Here is a 23097-nt window from a genome sequence, read left to right on the forward strand (position 1 = left end):
GGGGGGGGGCGCGACGGCGGCCAGGTTTCCCCCGCACACACCGGCGGCCCGCCCTCACCACGCCGCCGACACAGAACAAAACAAAYACAAAAAACAGGAGGAAAGGAAAACACCCGGGGGTTTAACGGTGGCGGCTGTAGCGCGGCGGGTAGGKGGACTCGTGCCCGACCCCCCCGCCACGGGCGGCGGTTGGTACCTGCCCGTTCAGGAGGCGCCCCCGCCCCGCCCGCCGCCGTCCAACCCGGCGCGAGCTCTGGGAGCGGGTAACCAGATATTCAAAACAATACGTCAGCCCACAATGCCCCGAGCCGCCGCCAGCATTACCTCATCCCACAAGGCCCCGCGCCGGCGCTGAGAAGCTTCTAGGGGCGGGGTGGCTATGGAGACGGGCTGGTACGCGCCAGGCCGGGCCAGCGGCCCGCCTCCCCCGGGAGATGCGGCGGCAGCCAATGGGGAGCCCGCGGGGTGACATCATGGGCTATTTTTAGCGGGTTCCCGGTCGCTGATAAGTGAAGGCTCCACGCCGGGACAGGGCTCAGAGCGCGCGGGGCGGGCGGCAGCGCAGCGCGGAGCCGGGCACGGCCGGCGGCGGCGGCTCCGCCGAGGCGAGCGAGCGAGCGGCGAGGGAGCTCCCGCGGCCGGGGAAGTACTTGTGGCAACTCGTGGCGGCGGCGCGTCCCGTCCCGGCGGCAGCGGGCGGCGAGGCGCCCCGCGGCACTGTCCCGGCCCTCCCCAGCCCCGCGGGGCCAGGCGGGCCCCCCTGCGCGGCGGCGGCAGCCGGCCCGCGCCCCGGCGAGAAGCGGCGGCGAGCCGGGCCGCGCCGGGCCGGGCCGCGGAGCCCGAGGCAGCTGCGCTAACGCCGACTTCCTCTGAGCGGGACGCGAGCGGCGGCCGAGCAGCTTCTCCCCGCCGACCGCAACTTGGGTACAACTCCGCGGACTGTGTTCTATGACTGCAAAGATGGAACCTACTTTCTACGAGGATGCCCTAAACGCCACCTTCGTGCCGCCGGAAAGCGGCGGCTATGGATATAATAACCCTAAAGTGCTGAAGCAGAACATGACTCTGAACCTGTCCGATCCTTCCAGCAACCTCAAGCCTCACCTGAGGAACAAGAACGCAGATATCCTCACCTCCCCCGATGTCGGGCTCCTCAAACTGGCGTCGCCAGAACTGGAAAGGCTCATCATCCAGTCCAGCAACGGGTTAATCACCACCACTCCGACCCCGACGCAGTTCCTCTGCCCCAAAAACGTTACCGACGAGCAAGAGGGCTTTGCCGAAGGCTTTGTGAGAGCTCTAGCCGAACTGCACAACCAGAACACCTTGCCCAGCGTTACCTCTGCTGCTCAACCTGTTAGCAGTGGCATGGCACCTGTGTCTTCTATGGCTGGCAATAATAGTTACAATACTAATTTGCACAGCGAGCCTCCGGTGTACGCCAATCTCAGCAACTTCAACCCCAACGCGCTTAACTCTGCACCTAACTACAACGCAAACAGCATGGGCTACGCACCTCAACATCACATAAACCCCCAGATGCCAGTGCAACATCCCAGGCTTCAGGCTTTGAAAGAAGAACCTCAGACTGTACCTGAAATGCCAGGGGAAACACCTCCCCTGTCCCCTATTGACATGGAGTCACAGGAGAGAATCAAAGCTGAGAGAAAACGCATGAGAAACAGAATTGCAGCATCCAAATGCCGGAAAAGGAAGTTGGAAAGGATTGCCAGGTTGGAAGAAAAAGTGAAAACTTTGAAAGCCCAGAACTCAGAGCTGGCATCCACTGCCAACATGCTCAGAGAACAGGTTGCACAGCTAAAGCAGAAGGTCATGAACCATGTCAACAGCGGGTGCCAGCTAATGCTAACACAACAGTTGCAAACTTTTTGAAGAGGCTGGCTTGAATAAGAACTATGATACCATGGTAGAACTCAGCAGAAAACCAGAAGTGGCAGATGCATAAAGCTAATGGTAAAAGCTGAAAGGTTGATTCCTGCCTGTGCTCTGCAAAGCGCATGTGTGGAAAGACTGGCAAGCCTTCAGCTTGAGTTAGTAGTGAAGCAGTCAGCACCACTCCAAGAAGTGCTGTTCCTGCTCAGATGAGACATCAGATCTTTGTTTAACATTGACCAAGACCTGCATGGACCTAACATTTGATGATCATTCAGTATTAAAGGTTAAACTGCAATAGAAACTGTAGATTGCTTTCTGTAGTATTCCTTAAGAAAAAAACAACAAAAAACAAAAGTGGGAGGGAGGTTTGCGGGAGGCTGATCAACAACAAAACTATTCTGCCTGCCTTCAAGTAAATTGTGTATGTACATATCTTTTTTATTTTATTTTATGAAAGTTGATTAATGTCAATAAACTACTTCATGACTTTGTAAGTTATTTTTATGTTGTTTATTTGGGCACTGCCCAGTATTGTTTGTAAATAAGAAGCTTTTTTCTTCCTTTTTTTAGCACTCTGAGTTTACTGTTTGTAATAAAGTATAATTTTTTTAATGTTTCTGTTTCTGGAAAAGATCTAGACGGTTCTATTATATTTAAGAAAATAAAATAATTAAAATGCATTTCCCCCTCACACTTTTTTTTGGCAGTACTTGAGTCAGGAAAATACCCTTTATTCTGAACTCAAAATGGTAGAGATTACATCAAACTTGTTTAAAACTACAGGCACATCCTGGAGAATGTGTGAGGAGAAGAGGGAGAAAATGTCCTGATCCTTAAAGGAATATAACTTTTTGAATCTTCATTATGTTGTAGTTTAGAGTCTTAACTTGATTAGACTGCTCACCATAACCTAGTGATTTTAAAGTTAAGCAGGTTGGAGAAGGGTTGATTGCCGCTGCATGAAGTTGCCCCATGCTGTAATAGTCTGAACTGTAACTGGCTGCTTTTTATTAAGCTAATGCCCTTAACAAATGTAAGGCAAGAAGGCTGGGGGAGGGGGAAGGTTTAAAATATGCTGTAGCTTTTAAAAATTGAAGCATTCAATTTCATTCTTGCCTGTTTCTTTCATAATTCCATAACCTCTTCCCTATCTTGAATTCCTTTCCCTTTCAGATGTTCCTGCAGGCTCTAAAGTTTTTACCAATAGAAAAACTGACTCTAAGTTTACTTAAGTTTACTTAGGCTAAGTAAACTTATTTGTCTAATGGCAAATGAAAAGAGTTATGGTAGCAGCTTTCCTGTCGCTTCTCAAAAAGTTTCATCCTTAATACAATGACAACATCTACCTTAGAAGCATACTACTAAAATTTTCAGTGGGAAACAATTATGCTTCCAAAATTTTCAACACACCACACCCAATTCATTTAATTTAATAGGCATGTATTTGAAGGAAGATCAGATGTTTTCCTGCTTGATATTTAGAGCCAAACAGCTAACAGGAGAAAGATACCATCAAAAGAGAGGCAGAAAATATTAATAATTCATTACTATTAATGAAGTAACCGTATTAACCTTTTAGAGTAGGCAGCCTTAAATTTTTCCTTTAATTAAAATATGGATAAGCATAATTTTAATATGAAGCGACAGTCTTGCTTGAGGTCACTTCATAAGATGACCATGTAGCTGTATATATTTACATTTACTGTTACCAAAATGATACCCTGAGACTTCCAACTAATGTTGGTCAAGAGAGCAGTTCCTTAAAGGAAGCATCAAATATTTCCTCTGACAGTTTTTGCCCATAGCACATGGATTTATTATATGAAGGGCTATTTTAATATTTAAAACACAATAATAATGCTCCACATAATAATGCGAGTATTAAGATAGTCACTGTTTAGATGCTGCCTGTTGCTGTCAGAGGCGTACAATTGTAAAAACACTAACCAAACAAAGGGTTACTAGGAGGATACTGTAGTTTGCCAAGAGAACATTTTGCTGATGTCAGCAACCCGGAAGGTAAGTTGATTTTGACCATATGTAGGAATAGACAGCAGAGGGATAATACACAGCACTGCTGGGTGTGGTTTTACAGGGATTTAGCAAGTGCCAACTAGCAAAATAAGCAGGGCAAGGAGATTAATTACCTGCAAAGGTACAGGTTTAACTCTCAGTAGTGCTGGGTTATGGAATAGATGTTACTAGCAAGCATTTTGCTTAATCACCTAATTACGTAAAAAATAAATACATTATATAAAATACTATGTTAATTAAATGCAGCTGAGTGACAGTCTGCTCCACCCTATGCTAATATGCATATGCACATTTAGTACTGCAGCTAAGTATTTTCTCTCTCAGGTATAACATTCAGTAGCACAGGAAAAAAAAAGTTACTCAGTAACAGCACTGCTAGATAAAGAGGGCATCGTGTGAGGGGTTTGCCTGTGTGACAGGAGGCACTTGTCGCAATCTGGTTCAAGACATACTGGTGGCCTTACTGGAAAAATCTACTGTCAACCAAGACTGCAGTTAGTGCCAGCTGCACAGTTTCACTAGGGTGAAATAGCATGACCCCTTTTGTGTATCCCATATCCCACCTGGGGATCAGGCCTAAGACAGCACAAGCAAAGCAAGTTTTTACTACCTCCACCCGTTTTGTAAACAGCTTGGTGGGCTGCGAGTCTGGCTCACTTCAGCACAAACTAAAATTCATCACACTTAGCATATTACTAGATCACTCAGTGATCAATAAGCATGACTAACAAAAGACAAATGCATGCATGCATTTATAGGTGGTGAAATGTAAAGATTTAACACTTAACTGTTGAGATTAAAATTGCCTAATGCATGATATGCCTTATTTCTATAAGGAATAGTCAGTTCTCTTGGAGATTCAGAGAGAAACTTGCTTTTTGTTGCCCCAGCTGTACTCACAAGGGAATATTTTGCAAATAACAGCATTGTGAACATTTATTTTGTTTGGCTGTAAGTGTTGTCAACGGATTCAGGAAGTGAAGTCAGAAAAAGGCAGGGTTTCAAACAGGGCAGGCTACACAGAAATGCCTAGGCAAAGAGCCTTTAATCAGAACAACATGTTTGGGTTTCAGAAATATTAATTAGAATTTGGGTCTGTAGTAAAAACAAACCCTTCACACTTATCTCCTGAATACAAGTGAGCTACAATGGGGGCTTGACCACAATTACTCACCRAATAAAAAAAATAAAGCTACAATATTGTCATTACAGAGAGAACAGTAATGGTCTAAAGTATTCTGCAGTGGGGAAAAAAAGTTACAAGCCAGTCATTTTCACACTCAGAACACAGTAACAGTTACTAGGAGTTCTCCATTCTTGAATTACCTACATTTACTTAAGTCTACAAAACACTGACCTCAAAACGTGGCACTGCTAAGTACTGCTGTATGGTGGCACACACCTACTTAACACTGGAGTCTACTGATGAAGAGATGCTTTTGCTGTCTTTCCATTTTACAGGAAACCGCCACGAATTACAAACAATATCCCTCTCAACCTATGCAAAAAGTAGCCTGATAGTTTTGTTCCATGCAGAAGCCCAGGGAAGCCATTATAATAATTACTTTCTGAAAAAGTAAACCAGCCTTCCAGCATAGTTCATCTCTGCATATGTATTAATGAATTTATCCCCACAATGCTGCAGGAAGAAATGAATCTACAGAATTGCTCTAGCTTTGTGTAGCACACATGTGCACTGCACGGTGCCATGTGGAGCCTGAACCAGCGGCAAAACTGGAATTTATACAGCGGCATCAGCACAGTCTCTGACTGAGTGACTAAATCTCACTGAGACTCTGGGTTCACCAGCTTGGGCAGCACTGCCTTACAGCAGCACACGGCCAAGGACCGGCTCTGGTTGGTACAAGCGTGCGTATCTCTGTAGTGCACCATGCAGTAAGATGCACCATGTCCAGAAGCACAAGACAGAACTGTGTAAAAGAGGCAGGGGTCTAGGACTTACCTTTAATTCCAAGACTAGTGTGCTCTCTGTTCTCTGACTTTTAGTCCCTATTCTCATGGCTTAGGCATAACAATGTGGATTTACCCACACCAAGAAACTAAAAACAGTCTAGTGAAATTTTGATATACAGAAAAAAATTATAAACAACACAAGCAAACACAATGTATTATATAATAGGTAGATGGACACCAAGGAAATATTAAATAATAATATACCCAAACTCACTATGAAACAGACTATACATTAGTAACATCTAGCATTAGCTCTGTAGGACAGGGAGAAGGAAGGCAGTATTAGCCTTCCAAATAAAGGGAAAAAAAAAATCAAAACATAAGTGGATCGTTTTTTGAGGAGGTGATTATTCCAGAGGAGAAGTGCTTGCTCTTCAGCATGAYATGCACTGGCAGTGTGTACACCCAAGAACTGAGGGCAATCCTAATTCTACCTGTATACATTACTGTTGACATCAACACTGTAATAAAGTCTCTGAACAAAACTGGTCCTTCTTACAAAGAAAATTGATAGAAAGTAATAACGTAATTTACCATGAAAGCCTCGGACAACTTAAACTGTTTTAGAGAGCTTTAGCACAGCGGGGTCCTGCCTATTATCCTTTTCAGTATGTTTTGCTAAGGAATAATGGAACTACAAAAATCATATTAGATGTTCATCACAGTCACTTCTATCCTTAAATATTCTGAAACACTAGAAACAGATAGATGCGATAAAGCGTCTTTTTTAAGTGTTGATTAAATACTGAAAACCGCTAGTTTTCTTCGTTAGAGTATAACGAAGAAAACTAGGGAAAAAACTAAAAAAAAAAGTCAGAAAATTGAATAAAGCGAGTTGAAGTCATAAGTAAGATCTGATCTGATTAATCCAAACCTATAAAGGTATCTATAAAACTAGGTTTATAAACAGAATCAGATGAAGAATAAGTATTTGTTTTCTTTAAACTTGAGGATTATTTTGCATTTTGAGCTTTGTACCCTCCAAGCAATTTTTAGGCTGGTTCCTTAAGTAAAAGGATCAGCAACTTGCTAGAAACACCTCCAAATTGTGAGCTATGTTTCTTCTCCTAAGTTTAAGCCAATTAGCTGTCAAACCCAGCAGCGTAACACTAAAGACGTAAGAAACAGGAGAGATAATTCCAGCAGATGGAGCTAAAAAGCAAACAGTCACAAACCAGAATGGCACAGACACCCAGGAGCTCTTGGTGTGCTAGTCAGAAAAGTTTTGTTTTCAGATGAAATCAGTCATCATTCAAATGAAAAAAAAAAAAAAAAAAACAGCTTCACTAGATTCTTAAAATAATTATTGCAATGAGTAGGAAGATCCTGTATCATTTTATCATAGACTAAGCAGAGCTATTCAAGGGGACACTATAAGGATTCAAAGCCTGAAGTAGCCATTACTACTTTTTGAATTACTCTCATCAGGGATTCTGAATTAGTGGGGATGACTACAGCTATCATGTCTCTTATGTCTCAGATAAGAAGTCACAAAAACACACATCATGCGGTAAATGCTATTATTGAAAGAAAAAGAGAACAACCATAAAGCAATTCACATAAGAGGCATATTAAAAAGAGATCACTTAAGAAATTTTGAGTTACCATTTAATGATTACTGGTAGTTTTAAAAGCATAGCCTAATGTTACCAAAATTGGAGCCTATTTGTTTCAAGTGATGAGGTTTTTCAAAGYTGGTGACCTCAGTATGACCACAAATCAAAGCACCTTAGCACACACAAAAAAAGTCGTATCAATTTCTGTCTAAAGGCAGTTTCAGAACATTTAACATAGGTCAAAATCTTAAACTTCTGCACCTACCTCGCCAATTCTGGTTGTTTCATCTTGAGAAGTCAAGCGCAGAATGTTCCTTTTTATAGGATGCCATAACACTTTCAAGACATGTCTGGATTTGTTTACTTTAACTTCTATCACCTAATCAAGGCACCTAGGCTAGGAAACACCACCAGTTCTCTTTACAGTTAAGAGAAAAGCACAGGCATCTTCCCAGAGCAATTCAAGTAAACTAAATTACTAACCAGAAGTGCCCAAACCTAACCTGTCTGTTCTTTTAACTTAAGTGCCTTTAGTTAGATAGACTGAAACCAGGCTACAGTGATTACCTGATTAGAAACAGGTGATACTTCCTTTTACTTAAAGAGTTCTGCAAACATCCACCATGTGTTAGTGATAGAGAAATTCCTGTATGCAAAGTTTTTCTCTGCTGCATCACGCACACAAACAACATTATTGTTTATTTACACAAACACTAAAGAATCCCCAAACATTAACTGTTTGAAACTCCTTGTAAGATCTCATTAAAAGCAAGGCATATCATGAACCCTCCACTGGTGTCTCTGGGTCCCAATTAATAAGATATGACCCCTACTGGGCTAGAATAACCAACAAGAGTTGATCCCAATGCCTGAAGGGGAGAAAAGGCACAAATCCTCAAGGCAAAATGCATCTCCAGATTTCTTGTTTGGTTTTGCTTGCCTATTCTCTCTGCTTCCTGACTGAACCAGATGAAATATTTCTAAACATGTATTCTAAATATTTAGAATATGCAGTATTACATAAAACTATATAAAGCTATACAGTAAGCATAGCTGACTACAAAACTGACAGTACAAGAGCTCACAGTTAAACTGCAGCAAGGTTAGTAACCAGTACCAGCCCTTGAAAAGTTACTAACAATCTCTCCTTCTTTAAATGAAGGAAAGCAAGCAGAATTTAGTGGTCTTTGTCCAGATTTTTTTCTTGAAGCAGGAATTTCTAACCAACATCTTTCTAATGGAGCACTGGAGGAAGCAGCACATCTTTATCTACCTTCCTTCTACATCAACTTGTATGGCTGTGACCTGTGAAAAAGCAGGCTGGTCTTCTCCATGCAGATGTGTCTGGACTTTTATCATATTAGCTTGGTTAGAGACTTTTGAATGTTCTTTCCCATTTCTGCACTCCCCAAACCACCTAAGCTTAGTATAGTCAGGGAAATGCCCCTGACTGAGCTTCACAGTTACCGATAACTTTCACTTCTGTGAAATTTTGCAAAAGTAACAATGAAGTTGACAGATGTGATTCGTCTTTCAATTACTGCTTGATGGTTACAAAAAAGTAGTATGATTCCTAAAGATGCTGGGAATAAATACTAGTTCTGGAAATCAGGCCATTGAAAAATACTGGAAAGAAAACAGACTTAAAGATCATATTCTACTTATGTGGGAAAACAGGGATGGCAGAATTTCCAGAGTAGAAATAAAGCAAATAAGCAAGGGCAAAATATTTTCTCTGAAAATACTTTATTCCTCATCAGAAATCTGAATACACCCAAATCACACTTTCATCTTTACGAGAAAGTTACACTGGTCTAGTTCTTTAAAACTGATCATTTTAAACTGGTATAAAAATATGTGTGTTCTTATTTCACTGATTTTGATTTAACTCGGGGCCTTGCTGCAATGACCTTGAGCAGCTTTAGCTGTGGTGTTTTAAGAATCTACCAATAAAGCAGCTTAGTTTATATGCCAGATTGTGGACTGCAGTAGCCAAACAGTTGGCCAACASTGCTACAACTACTGCAGCTGCCAGGCCAGCGCTGACAGCTAGAGCAGCCTCCAAGGCTCAGGAAGCTCAGCTTTGATGAGCATAAGCTTTTTGTTTGTTTGTTTGTTTTACATCTGTGCCAGCTTAAGCAGCCTCCCTTTCCCCTCCTCCTTTGCCTCTTCTTTTCCACTCCCTCATTTGTGCTAGTATAACTTTCTGGAATATTGCTGGACACTGATAGTTTAGAAATAACCTGGCCAAAAAGCAAAAAAACTTCATTTAATCTGCATCGCTTCCCTTATTTGGTAAATTATATAGCTCCACAAACAGCCGAAATGATGGGGGGCAATAGAGGAGGTGGAACATAAGTGCAGACAGAAACAGGAGCGCTGTGGCATCTTCAAATTACCAGAGATCAAATCAAAAGTCTTAAATCCTTTCTTCTCAGTTTAAATTACACTACACAAATGCCTAGGTAGACTTTATGCCAATTTTACTAGCATAATTTGAATTCACACTTTTGGTTAAACAAGCTCAACTTTCCATATGGACAAACTCTGTAAAAAGTGGTTTGATTTGCACAGCAAACATTTAATTTTATAAAACTATTAACTTGAATGAGAACTGAGTCCTTCGCATACCTGCTAACAAAACTGTTTTTGTTAGATGACTAAGTTTATGCATATATGTTTAAGAGGGCAGTGAGGTTACTGTTCAAAGTCTTATAAATGAAATTCTCTGCACATGCTCCTTACGTTGGGTTCCATATCTGTTTTGAATTTACTTGCAAAATATACCAGCACATCCAAAATTAATTTCAAGCTATTTCCTTAGCCCCTTCTATTCACTGTCATCATTCCTATGTGCAGAATTGCTTCTGTGTTTTTACTGGACAGGAAATGCCACACAGGCAATATTAGAAAGGCTTGCTTCTTAACTTTATGTTAATTATTGTTGCTTCCATAGTTATGTGCATGTGGGTTGAACGTAGCATTTGGTTAATGAAATGCTTCTACAGATAGCATCTATAATATTTATTTGCTACTAACAACACCAGTTAGACTTCCAATCAGATGCTAAAGGTGACAGTGACAAAGTGAGATGACAAAAGAAAAAAAGTACTGAGATCAAGGAAGGAAAAAACTTATGAAGCTACTCTGTGTGTTAGACACAACTGAATTCCCAAACCTGCTGCAAATCAGGAACACCAGCACCTTGGTTTAAGAACAGTACTTTCTGATTTTCTACAGCCTTTTTTACGGTATTCTCTCATGAAATTTACTTCTGTATGTTTCAACAGGTCCACAGTCTGATCTAAAGAGGAAAAGCTAATGTTAGCCCCTTTGGGAGTACAACATGCAGCAAAGCCACGTAAGTACAGATCCATCGATCTGTGAAAAGCACAGTACTGACAATCTCATCCCTTCCTTTCCTCTTTAGGGAGGGTCTAGTATCTATGGTGGTAGGACTGATCTAAAAGCATGAAAAAAAAAAAAAAGAAAAAGCTCCTTGCTTTGTACAACTATATAGAAGCAGAAATAATCAAGACCTAACAATTAACATATAAAAATAAATCTGGACTCCTCACTTTCTAGAGTTCAGCTGATATCGCATCAGACAAGATCAGAAGAGTGATGAATTTGAGTTCAGATTCCAGCTAGAGGTTTACATGAGGAACTGTTTCATGGTCCCCCACAAAACTTCTCACATCTGCTGCTCGTGGGAAACATTGAAAGAAGGCTCTATGGCGCAGAAGGGAAATATTGACCTGAATTCTCTTCTATCCAAATAGTCTAGGTCTTAGGGTTTTTTTTGTTTGGTTGTTTTTTTTTGTTTTGTTTTTTAAAAATCCAAACCAGAGAACTGTATCTTGGCCTAATTCCTCCCTCTGGTTTAGATCTTCATAGTAATACTGATTTCATGAAGATTTATACTCTGATTTAAATCACTCTATGGGTATAAAATGTCTAATAGTTCAAAATGAGAACTTTAATCAGTGAAAGTTAAAAACAAACCGAAGCTCTCCATGTAGCCAATAAAAATGTTCACTTTTGACTACAATCAGAAATGTTATTAATGATGAAGCTCCCAAAATATATCAAAGGCTGTTTAAATTCATCAGAAGAATCAAAACAGAATCAGATTTCTCAAATACCAAGACTCTTTAATATCTTACTATTTCTTTTACTGTTATCTATCAGTGTCTGCATAATCTGAAACCCTCACCTATGCATAGTGCTATATTAAACTACATTTTGAACTAAAACTAGAGTAGCATAAAAGGATCCACAGCATTACAAAGGCTATGATTCTTTATTTGCCTAAAGTATGCTTGCCATGTCCAAGATCACAACCCTCATCCTAATCTTGAATTTAAACATTAATTGACACTTCATGCTTTGGGCTTCCTTCATTAAATCTGAGACCTTAATTTAAGCCAGCTGTTAGACAGTGTGTAACTCAACATGTGTAGGTTTTTCCTACTAAGAAAACTAGGATTTTTTTGTTAGGAAATTTAACATCTGTTGTGGGATGATTCCTTTTAAATAAGGACAAAGAAACTTCAGCAGCTTCAAAGTTGTTTCACCCATGTAATGTGAAAATGATTGTGTGCTGTAAAGATGTGTATCATACCTTTTCCATGCTACAGTTTAATTTACAAAGTTATTGTGTTGCCTTTCCTCGCATTCAATTTTTGCTGAGCTGTACACTTTTGTTGAAGCTGATAATTAACAAGTGAATACTAATATATTTGATCCCTCAACCTCATGGTATTAGTCTGTTATTCAAGGTAATAACATACTACTGGCACTGAAGTTCTTGTCCAACAAACTGAACTGAGCACAGTAGTAGTCCCACTGCCTTTCACAGAGTATTCTGATAGTATTTAAGGTGCATGTAAATCACCATCCCTGCAATGCCTTGTTATTTTGCTTCACTTTTTACCCGGACAGAATATATATCTAGAAGTATGTCAGAGAACGAACTGTGATCCATTCCATGTGCTATGCAAGCTGATACATTTAACTTCGAATTTTATCTCTTCCAATTGCTTATTATGTTGCTGGACAGTGGTTGCCACCTTTCTCAATGGCTGCAGATGAGGACTGGCGACTACATCTCTACTGCCAAATCCATGAGCCGGCATACTGGTGGCAACAGCCTGTGCCAGTACACTGTGCTGAGGAAAGGCCAAGCTAGATACGCTTATCCAAGCCTACTGCCAGGTCTCCAGCAGTGACAGCAGGCAGAAGGGTGGGAAAGGTGACAGGGTTAACCAGCATAACCTCACCCACCAGGAAAGATCATTTTTCAGAGCTTTTACTGTGCTCCTGTGGACAATTTTTTTTCACCATATATTTTAATTACTTGCATTGTATAAAGATTTTAATATAATATTTTGTTATGAGAATTCACTCTATATATCCAACCCATAAAGAAATTCTACATCCTGTAATTAGAAGCACTTGGTTCCTGGATATCCAATAGAATATTCTAAGCAGTATTTCGTATTCAAGTAAATTTTCTTCTAAATACTATTCACTGAAGACTATGGGGGGGGGGGTGTCTGCATGTATGTATGCATAAGTATCTATAGAATCCTACTGGTACATTATTAAAACACAGAAAATCTTATTTTTTTTAACATATAGTTTTTCAATACCATTTTCATGATAAGAAAATGGGCTATAGGCAAAAGCACTGTCATTCAAGATACAACGGCATGTAAAGGGTTAAAATCAGATGAACTATTTAAAAGTAACAGAATGTTTTTCTGTAAATTCCTTCTATGGCATGATCTAGGGGAAGGTCCAACTTAAGTGCTGGATGTTCATACAGGATTTCCTATGACTAATGCTGTCACTATTCAAAACTCTTAATTTAAAATGTGGGTGTTAAATACAAATAGGAAATTTACCATTTAGGATTTCTTATTTGAAAATGAATGAAAATTATTTTGATTTCCAGATTCATCTGCTGTTCATGGAATGATAGCATAAAATAAGGAAATCACTAACTGGCATATGCTGAGATTGCCTGCCAAGCTTTTACACAAGTCTTTTATATCTGGACAGGATTCACAGGAAGCTTGTACAGGAAGCCCTTTTCCTTCCTTATTTTTGAAAATCTTTGCTGGATGGAAATTATGCCAGTGAGTAAGAAAAGGGAAGGGGGAACAAACCATCAGTCTGGTGATTTTGGTGTCAATCCATACAAAACTGAAAGTCATACCTAGATAACATTGGTGCAATTTAAACAGCACAAATGCCATTTCATAGGTCTTGATATAGTGGAGTCAAAAAAAAAAAAAAAAAAAAAATAGGAGTACCAAACCAAAACAGTACCAAAATGCAAATGTGAGATCTAATTAGTGAAATTAAGCTAAATTTGCCAATATTTCTAGCAAGTATTCCCATGGCCATATATATTCCAGTATTTACTTTGGAGTTTTTTGCAAGTTTTGGGTGTTTCAGATAAATTTTAAATACTGACATTTTATTGAACAAAATATGAAATTAATCACATGAGCCATCACTACCAAATCCCTTGTTTCATTTTTTAATGTCATGTTAATCTCATTTTCACCATACTATATTAACATTCAGTTGGTAGTATACTTTCCCTGAGTCTTGAGATGCAAGGGAAAAAGATGATCGATCCTCCAGCTCTTCTCTTTACTTACTGCAGCTAACTCATTGTGCAAAAACTTGTTAAGAAATCATTTTTTTTCCTTAATCTGAGTCTCCTAAAAACCCTACTGGACATATTACCTGTATGTTTAATATTATGCTATGTATTGAGCCAAAGTATTTTATTTACTGGGAAGCACAAGAGCAGAAAATATACCTATAGGTAGGCTACAATGGGTCTAGATGCCTCTTCAGAAACTACCATGTTCCAGGGAATAGAAATTAACCCTGAGAGTCCTGTAAACCCAAAATGGCTATTTACGCAAAGGAAATAAACCTTCCTCAAATAAGAAATGCTTCTACTGGATTGTAAAGGAGGGAAGAGTTGTAAATGGGTGGGTTTTAATAGATAGAAAAGAGTGATGGAAAAAAATGGTAGAAGAAGAGACTCCAAAAGTGTAGGATTGCAATAGCCAAAGTAAGCAGAGGAAAGTAGGACAGGGGACAATGGAAGACATCAGAAGTATTAAAAAGAACAGTTGAATGCTGGAAGTTGGAAGGACCTTTAGAGATCATCTAGTCCAACTCCTCTGCTCAAGCAGGGTAACCTAGAGCAGGGTGCCCAGACCCTGAGCATGCAGCTCTTGTAAAGCCTGCTGGTGGAAGTATGCAGTTCACTCCAGTTGGACATCTGATCCAAACATTCAGAGCATGAAAGCTATTATTAGAAAGATAGATGCTGGCATAATGAGTCAAACTTTGCCCTTTGGCCACAGAGTAGCTATGGCACAGGTAACAACTACCTAATCATTTGCTGTGAGAAAAGACATTCCTAGGAGGAAAAAAAAAATGTTTATGCATTTTCATTGCTCTTGTGACCAAAGGTAGCTAAAAAGAGTCTATTTATGCTGCAAACGTTTCTCTGATCACTGTGTGGACTGTAGGAATAAGGAATAAAAGAATTAGTTCCAGAAATGGGAATAGAGAAGTATGAAATAAAAGCTTTAGTTTAGATGAGATTGCACATGATTTGCAAAGCGATGGAAACTGAGGGGGCAGCTAGGTCGTGCCTTTTCCCTGCTGTATGAATCACTCTTTGAATGGAAATTTGAGTAGGAAGACATAATGGCTTGGGAACAAAGAGAGCTGCTGGAATATCACAGGTGCAGCTGAACAGAGAAGGATGTTTTGGGATGTGCCAAGGAAAGCAAACGCCATGAATCTGGAGGAGTTGTCAGGACTTAGTGATTTAGGGAGCTATCCAAATCAGCAAGGCTATTTCTCACAGAGTCAAACTAACAGTTAGGAGAATGGCTGAGATCCCAACTCAGTGAAGCAATTAATCACTTCCTTAATGCAAAAGCACAATTCTGAATTCAGAAAAACATTTGATAGGAGGAGCTAATGTTCTGCTGAAGTTTCTGGAAACTAAATTTACACTCCATTAAAGCATCTCTTTACAGTTAAATGTATATACTTATGTACTTCGCTGAATTAGAGCTAATATGAGTTTCAGGAATCCAGATGCTGATATCCAAGGAGACATATGCTACAGGGGAACAACACAGTCAAAATCATAGGATCCCAGTGGAAGCTGGGAAGCTCCAGTACTGGAGAGAGAAGATAACGTGAAAGAATCAACTCTATCTGCCTCAGAAAATCCTCTAGCACTGAGAAATACTTTGAAACAGAATAAATGCTATTCACCAAATCACAGAATTTTTGAGAGGTTAAAAGATTAATGAAAAAGTAACAATTACACAGCAATGATTTTCTAACATCACTATACTAAGAAAGTTAAACTTCAGTTTAATGTAAAGCAACCATAAACTGAACGCAACTTAAAAGTCAAGCTGATTTTAAGTAGTTTAATAAGGAGTACAATGGAATTATAATAAGAGTAAAAGGAAAAAAAGGAAATGAAATGTTTCCATATATTTCCCAGAAAAAAGAACGGCAAGAAAATGCTGATTTTAAAAGAACTGTAATAACAAGCAAGCCACATTAGAAAAGTACTATAGATAGCAAGATTTAGGCAGAATAGCTGTGAGGATTTAATGGTGACAGGTATCTCAGTATTATGACACGTGGACTTTAATTTAAAGTGTTTTATTTTAGCCATTTAGCTAGAAATAACTGAAATATAAACATACTTCTTCTGTAAAAATAGAATTCTAGACAAAGAAAAACAAAGGAAGACAAGCTAAGCCAGCACTATCAGGCAATCCTTAATTCTGAGTTACCTTGCTTTTCTATATTGCAGTGAACAGTGCTACTGAAAAAAAATGAGAGGCAAAGAAGTAATGCATGAATTACATTTATTCAAAAATTATAAATAAGGTTACAAACAATTTGCTTAAACGGTGCTAATTATTATAAATCTTCTGCAAAACTAAGGCAGTAAGAAAAGCCTTAAGAACTTCCAATGTAATAGCCAGCAATCTAAGCTCAGAAAAAGCAGAATGTAAGAACAACTCTAAAGGTTACCAGGCAGACAGGAAATAAAGCCAGAACATTAAGAAAAATATTAAAGCCTATGGAGTCCTAAGCTGTCAAAAGGAGGTGTGGAGAAAGCTACAGATGTAAAGAATCTTCTCCTATGTATTACAAGAAGTCTACCCAGTAGGAGGAATTAGTTGAGCCTCTATTCACTCCTAAGTGCTCTCCCATTTACACGACTAAAGCATCTTTTTCTGCTGGTGGTGTTACTAGAGTATAAAACTTGCAATCACTGAGTCAGAAGACATATTGCATTTTTCATAGAATAATTATAAAACCATATTTCTTACTGGAAAAAAAATGTTGGTGTGGTTTGCTACATTTAGTTCATAAAGGTTTAATATTTCCTTAGGATCAGAAGAAAACAGCTGTGGAACTAACAGAAATGGATTTCAACTTTTGCTGATATCATAAATAAAATTATATGCATTTTACTGTAAATAGATTTCCTCAGAGAGGGAAAGATTTGAAAGCAGGGAGGACTTTATTAGCAAGACGTTGTTTAGGTAAAACCTGTACTATGTCTGATGCTTGACATCTAACTGTATTAACTTAATAAATAACAGCAATTAAAACTGGTTTATGATGTGGCAAAACATTATTTCCCTTTAAAGTCACATTAGACTCACATGCAAGAAAAAACATCCATAGCATTTTATAATCACTAAGAACAAAATTCTGCTTGCATACTGGTGTATATTCAGAGTAGTGCCTTTGTTTTTTTCACAAATTACTCTAGATTTACAAAGTAAATTTGGCCAAAAGGCTTCTGTGGAAAATCTAGTGGCACCACTGTATACACCTTCTGGGAATAAGTGCTGGCAGTAAGCTTAGCCCAGTGAGTTCAGGGAACGTACGGAGGATCTTGGTTTTCAACAGTTAAAATAAGGAATTTCTATAAAGTATTTCCTTCTGTAAGATTTCACTGACAAAGTGTATGTTCCTGACTCAAAACCACAATGGTTTATTTGGTTTAAAATGGGAAAAAGAATCTGCCCACTTTGAAAAAAATTGGCCCTCTCTTGACTTGGTTTTGCTGATCCTCAAAGCTGCCTCAGCATTTAGTAACTTAATACTTCTACATCATTTATATTTTATGCTAATGATTTGAGGGCAAACATTTTGCCATAACTGCTTTCTATTAAGGTTGGTCTAAAAGGATGTACTTAGACTCCTAAAAGGATAATTAAGATAAAAATCCTAACCTTGCTAAAACTTTAAGTTAATGAATTGGAAAATGTTTTTTTTTTCCTAAATTAGTAAAAATCAGTATTTGTGGCCATATGGGTTTAATCAATAGATTAAGAGGCAAACTGGTTCTTAAATTTAAATTAAGCTTCTGGTTGTAAGGATTTATGTAGAGAAATACATAACATAATTAGCAATATTCATCAATTAGAAAAAAATTATAATGCTTCTATTTTATTTGGCCTTTGCATTATGTAAATTACAGCACCTAAATATATAGTTCATCATATCATAACCAACAATTTGTTTGTTTCAGTACAAGCTTTATTCTATTTACCACATTTTGAAACAAGAAAATTGCTTTTTGTTAGCTTCGCAAAACTAATTTTTTTTTCCTTTCACCTCTGCTATTTAGCTTCTCAGAAAAGTATCTGGAAAATAATTCAATTAAATACTTGGAAATAAGCTAAAATACTGAAATCTAATTATTCAAAAAGACAAATGGCAAAATAAAAATGTTTTAAGTTTCACTTAAAGGTTCACTACTGTATACTGAAAAACAATCCTAATTCTCACTCCAGATAAGCATGTTAAAGCACACAGCTATCAACATTCACAGTCATCAGTGGCTTTTTGCAGATGTGTATTGCCCACTTAAAATTACTTCAGGGCACAAAACCTAAAAGAGTACATGATAGTCTTCAGAAAAAGAACGTTTTTGTACTGTGTGTGTGCAATGATTAACCCAGTGTGATTTCATCTCATTGGATTACACTTGAGTAAATATTACCGCAGTGTTAGGATAACATTGCTTGTGACTTGTATCAGAAATAAGAATAAAAAACATGAAGTAGTATATCAGCCATTACCTTATCACTTAGTATTTTGAAAGCATCCATGAATACTGGACAAGGCTGGGGAGTTGTGCCTCCGAAGAGGCGCCCTTTTAAGTACAGGACTAGTTGTACTGAGGACTCTGAAATAATGGTTATGCACTGCCAGCGCCTAAGCTACAGGGCAAATAAGATAGGGGCCCAGGTACAAGTCTGAGGTACAAAACATACGACTGACCAGCTCAGCTTTGCTTCCTTCCGGCAGGCCCCAGCTTAGGCCCCTGATGACATGCACATCTCCCTGTGCCAGTACGACGCAGAAGATGGCGCTATTCTAGGAAACACCTTTTACTTAAATACCAGCAAGGGTAGAGATTTTTGAGGAACAGGAAAACCCCCAGTCTACTGTCTACGTAAATACGATTGAACACAAACGAGATCACGCATTGCGAAAGCTCCCGTTTCAACTTCCCTAATTCAATGCAGTCATTCTTTAGGCAAAACTAAGCACTACATTTTGTTTCTTGCAGACATTCTGACTAGTCAGCTTCCCTTCCAGTGTTATATTAAGCCAAGTACACTCTAATCAGCGTCATGAATATTTCTAACACTGCTGTTTCTCAATCTAGTTATACCTATATATAGTTCAACCTCAATCAGCTAGGCCTCAGTTAGATTTCTGGTTATACAAAACAACTTTATTCGGGATCCATGTTTATTAATGAGAATGCTTTGATTAGCCCCAAGCGTATTTCCCCAACCCTCATGATGATTAGATAATGATGTGGGTTTCATTATCTCTTACAAACTGGTTATTCTACATCAAGATATGTTTCCAATAAACAGTTGGCATTACTGCAAACAATTGTCTTACTGTTGTAAAGCACACACTGCGAAACAAAAATATCACGGTGTGTGAAACTGTGTTATTAATGTTTGGCTTTCTATCAGTTTTATCAAGAAAATACTGTAGAGAATATACAAAGTTACTGGAAGTCATTCAGCTACATTATATGTCATTTCAGCAGAAGACAGTAACCACAGCTGGAGGTTCCAGGCTGAGAGTGGGGCCAGGCACTGTTGCTAAAGGCAACAGTTGTGGAGGAATGGTGACCTCTACAGGTCCTTCCTCCTAAGGCCACATCATCTCCAATGTTGATCTAACAACTTGCAAGGTGTAGTTCTGTTTGCTTTCGTCTCTGAGAAATTAAAATGAAGAAAATTACACGTATATTTGATGATGACACACCACCATAAACTAAACCAGAAAACAGGAGCATGTGTTAATTTAAGAAATAAATGCTCATCTTTGAGAAGTCAGAAAACAATACTTCAAAGGACAAGAACTTCAAAGCCCTCTATAACTTCAAAGCACTGCACCAGCATTAATAACACTTAGGACATGTCTGTGAGGTAGAAAAAAAATTTCCTTTTTTAATGCTGGTTTAAACAGAGCACAGAGATTAAGTGATTTGCCCAAGGACACAAGTTAGTAACAAAACTGAGATGACATGGAGGAAATAACGAGCTCAAGCCTCCTTTCTCAGACCAGCTATAGCTGGCTTAAAATAGTTTTTCCATATAAGGAAATTCATTCAGCAGATGCCAAAATACAGACCTCTCTATCAATAGCATCACTTGCCCTTACTTAGGTCTGTTCTAAACTCTATCATGTTGTTTTCAGCTGATGATACCCTCCCACAGAGTCAATGCGGAGTAAATACATGGACGTATCTAAAATACGTCTTTTTCTAGGCAATTACATATATACACACAAATACTGTCTTACTTCTGCACCAAACAATGATATTAATGCTTAAATGACTATTGTCAAGATCCTCAGTATTTCTACGTCAGGACAATCTGCTCACTACAGGCTTTTTGATAATATATTTAAAATAAAGCCTGCACACCTACATCACGAATGTACATGCTGTACATACACCTACACCTACAGCTCTGATGACATTAATAAAGCTGAACTTAAACTAGCACCAATCCGATTTTTCTCCTGAGTAAAACACAAAATTTCCTCAATGTATAGAAGCTGAGCTGCTATATTCCTATACTGCTAAACACAATCATCCTTAAATGCTATACTGCAAAAGCAACAGCAATAGAATCTATCATTTCCTTATCTTTTTGAAACAATCTAAATAAGGAATAGTCCCTGGATACATGGAGCTGAAGAAGCCAGGAGACATAAAACTGACCTCTGAAGGACTTAGGAAAACAAAAAAATCACCTTATGCCCTTTAGACAGCAAATTAATATAAATGATAATAAAGAAGGCAAAAGATTTAGCGTCTTCCTCCCTCCAACTTCTTTCTTCTCTTAGATCACTAGTAATAGTAAGTTTTGCCCTTTTATTTTTAATGAACAGCTTCCTGGTGATCCCAGGCATAAGTAGTCTCATGTACTTAATTAAAGGAGAAGATGTGTGGAACATTAATATACTTCCATTCTCTAAAATAGTTATGAGACAAATAAATAGAGTTAATAAGTTAAAATGCTATAAATAAAAAGCATGCTTCAGATAGCTAACTATGAATCACTTTTCTTCTCAACTGTTTGGTTTTTGCTCTTTTTGTGAGGTCATTGTTCAAACAAAGATTTAATTATAATATTAGTTAAAATACTARTTACAAGATAAAGATTTTTTTAACATAATTTCTAAAAATTTATTCATACAACAAACTTCCAAAATTTTGCCAAATGTTATTCTTGTTGAAGGAGAACATTTCTTCATAAGTCACATATATATAATGAAGAACCTTTTTAAAAATTGTGTAATTACATTTTGCAGAATGTGATTTGCACCTAGCAACAAGTAATTTGTTGCATATTATTTTCCCAAAATAAGTTTCACAGTGACTCTGAAAGAGATGTTGCATACATATCCTGTTCAAATGATCCTCCTCAAGGCCAGTTAGGAGTACTGCACCCTTTGATTTATACTGCTTACCAGTAAAATTTCTATATTCAGCACATGAGAAAATTATTACCATACTACTAGACTCTTAAAGGGCATCATAATTTCTGCTTTTAATGTTTTTCAAGAGTTCCAAGAATTTTTATGTTTTCTATATTGATAGCACTTAGCACCCACATAATATTTTCCACTGATAGAACTCAAACTTTCTTGTAAGGGTAATCAAGTATTACTGTCTCTATTCTACATTAGAATAATAATGAAAGCATATAGATCCCATTTCAGCAACTTTAAGCAATGACTATGAATTTACTCAAGACATGGATACCTCTTTAGTACTTTGTTGAGGCAGATCTGAAGATTAAATAACTTGCAGATCACTAACTGAGTCATTAACAGATTTGGGAATACAATTCAGACCTCCCAACTCCTTACAATAAACTATAGTTCTCCATGCTATGTATTAACAATGATATTAAGTAAATGACAAAGGTTTTGCTAATCCTGGTGTAGTGCCCTTTTTTGGCATTTTAGACTAATTGGGCTCTGAAACTGGCTGCCAAATTTACTGACTGCGTAACTGGCTGGCTTTCAACACATATATTCAAAGTCTTGCCTTTCCTGACTATTTCTTCAGTAAACCATTTTTCAAAAAGAATAGCCTTTCAATCTCACTTATAAAAGTAAAGTCAATAGAACAACAACAACAAAAAAATCTTATCAGTCACATTGTACATAGTACTCAAGAAAATACAGTCAAAGTTACCAGGACACAACAGAAAGAGCATTGAACAAATAGACAGATGGCAAATTTTCCCATTTGCTTAAATAAAACCAGGTTTGCAGCTCATTTTACTTCTAGCTCTGTCACTAGCTTTTTATAGGATTCTGTCATGTCAACTTCTCTCTCAACTGGTTTCCAAATATTTAGATGATTATTATTGTATTTGCTTCTCTTCATAAGGAATTTTAACACCAATAGGTTAAAGGAATTAATAATAGCTAAATTCAAAGGTTCTACACCCACAGAGCAGCTTATACATATTCACAAATTTGAAGCTTTGTTTCTTTATACTTTAAATATTGCATGTTGAATCACATCTTGATCTACCTTATGTACAGAAATTAAGTTTCAGACAGACTGTAGGTTACAGCAGGTTACCTAGGTTACTTCACAGATTGAAATTATAACGCATATTAGGCATCCTGGGTCACTTTTTATCATTAGTTGCTTTACAATTTATTTTTATCTAGAGCTTTGTTATTATTTCATTACATTATAGTGCTTTCACCTACATAGCTGGCAATGTCTACTCTTATTTAAGATTGTACAAAGTATGCAATCATAGCAACAGTAACTATGCTGTCAATTTTCTTCTGTGATATTTAATACACTGGTCATTTAGACACCARCAAAAAAACAGCCTAGCCCAGAAGAACTATGCAAACTAGTATCTTCTACTCAAGTATTACCTTCATAAAAGTATTTGTTTGCTCCCTAATTTTCCTAAAAATCTGTAAGATGTTTATTGAGTGGAATATCTGTCCATATTACAGAGCTTTG

General features: G+C 38.1%; 1 protein-coding gene and 1 long non-coding RNA gene across 9 annotated transcripts in view; one reads left to right on the forward strand and one right to left on the reverse strand.

Annotated features, from left to right (window-relative positions):
* The window catches only part of LOC146594060 (uncharacterized), a 171249-nt gene that overhangs the window by 143799 nt on the left and 4353 nt on the right, over positions 1–23097 (reverse strand). Inside the window, exon 1 of one of the 8 annotated variants that reach the window (XR_014896236.1) lies at positions 325–366. The exons of the other annotated variants lie outside the window; for them this stretch is intronic. This is a non-coding gene — a long non-coding RNA (uncharacterized LOC146594060). Of the gene's footprint in view, positions 1–324; positions 367–23097 lie in introns of those variants that run through there. 8 annotated transcript variants of the gene reach the window in all.
* On the forward strand, positions 531–2394 carry JUN (Jun proto-oncogene, AP-1 transcription factor subunit). The gene has a single exon (XM_085307973.1). The coding sequence runs from the start codon at positions 949–951 to the stop codon at positions 1891–1893; it is 945 nt and encodes a 314-aa protein (XP_085164099.1). The 5' UTR covers positions 531–948; the 3' UTR covers positions 1894–2394.

The sequence above is a fragment of the Rhea americana genome, unplaced genomic scaffold, assembly GCF_003343005.1.
Source record: "Rhea americana isolate MKP2758 unplaced genomic scaffold, rheAme1 scaffold_27, whole genome shotgun sequence".
Taxonomy (NCBI): domain Eukaryota; kingdom Metazoa; phylum Chordata; class Aves; order Rheiformes; family Rheidae; genus Rhea; species Rhea americana.

Bases quoted from the DNA above. Each gene is read 5' to 3' on its own strand.
- JUN (XM_085307973.1), top strand. From the start codon at position 949: ATGACTGCAAAGATGGAACCTACTTTCTACGAGGATGCCCTAAACGCC.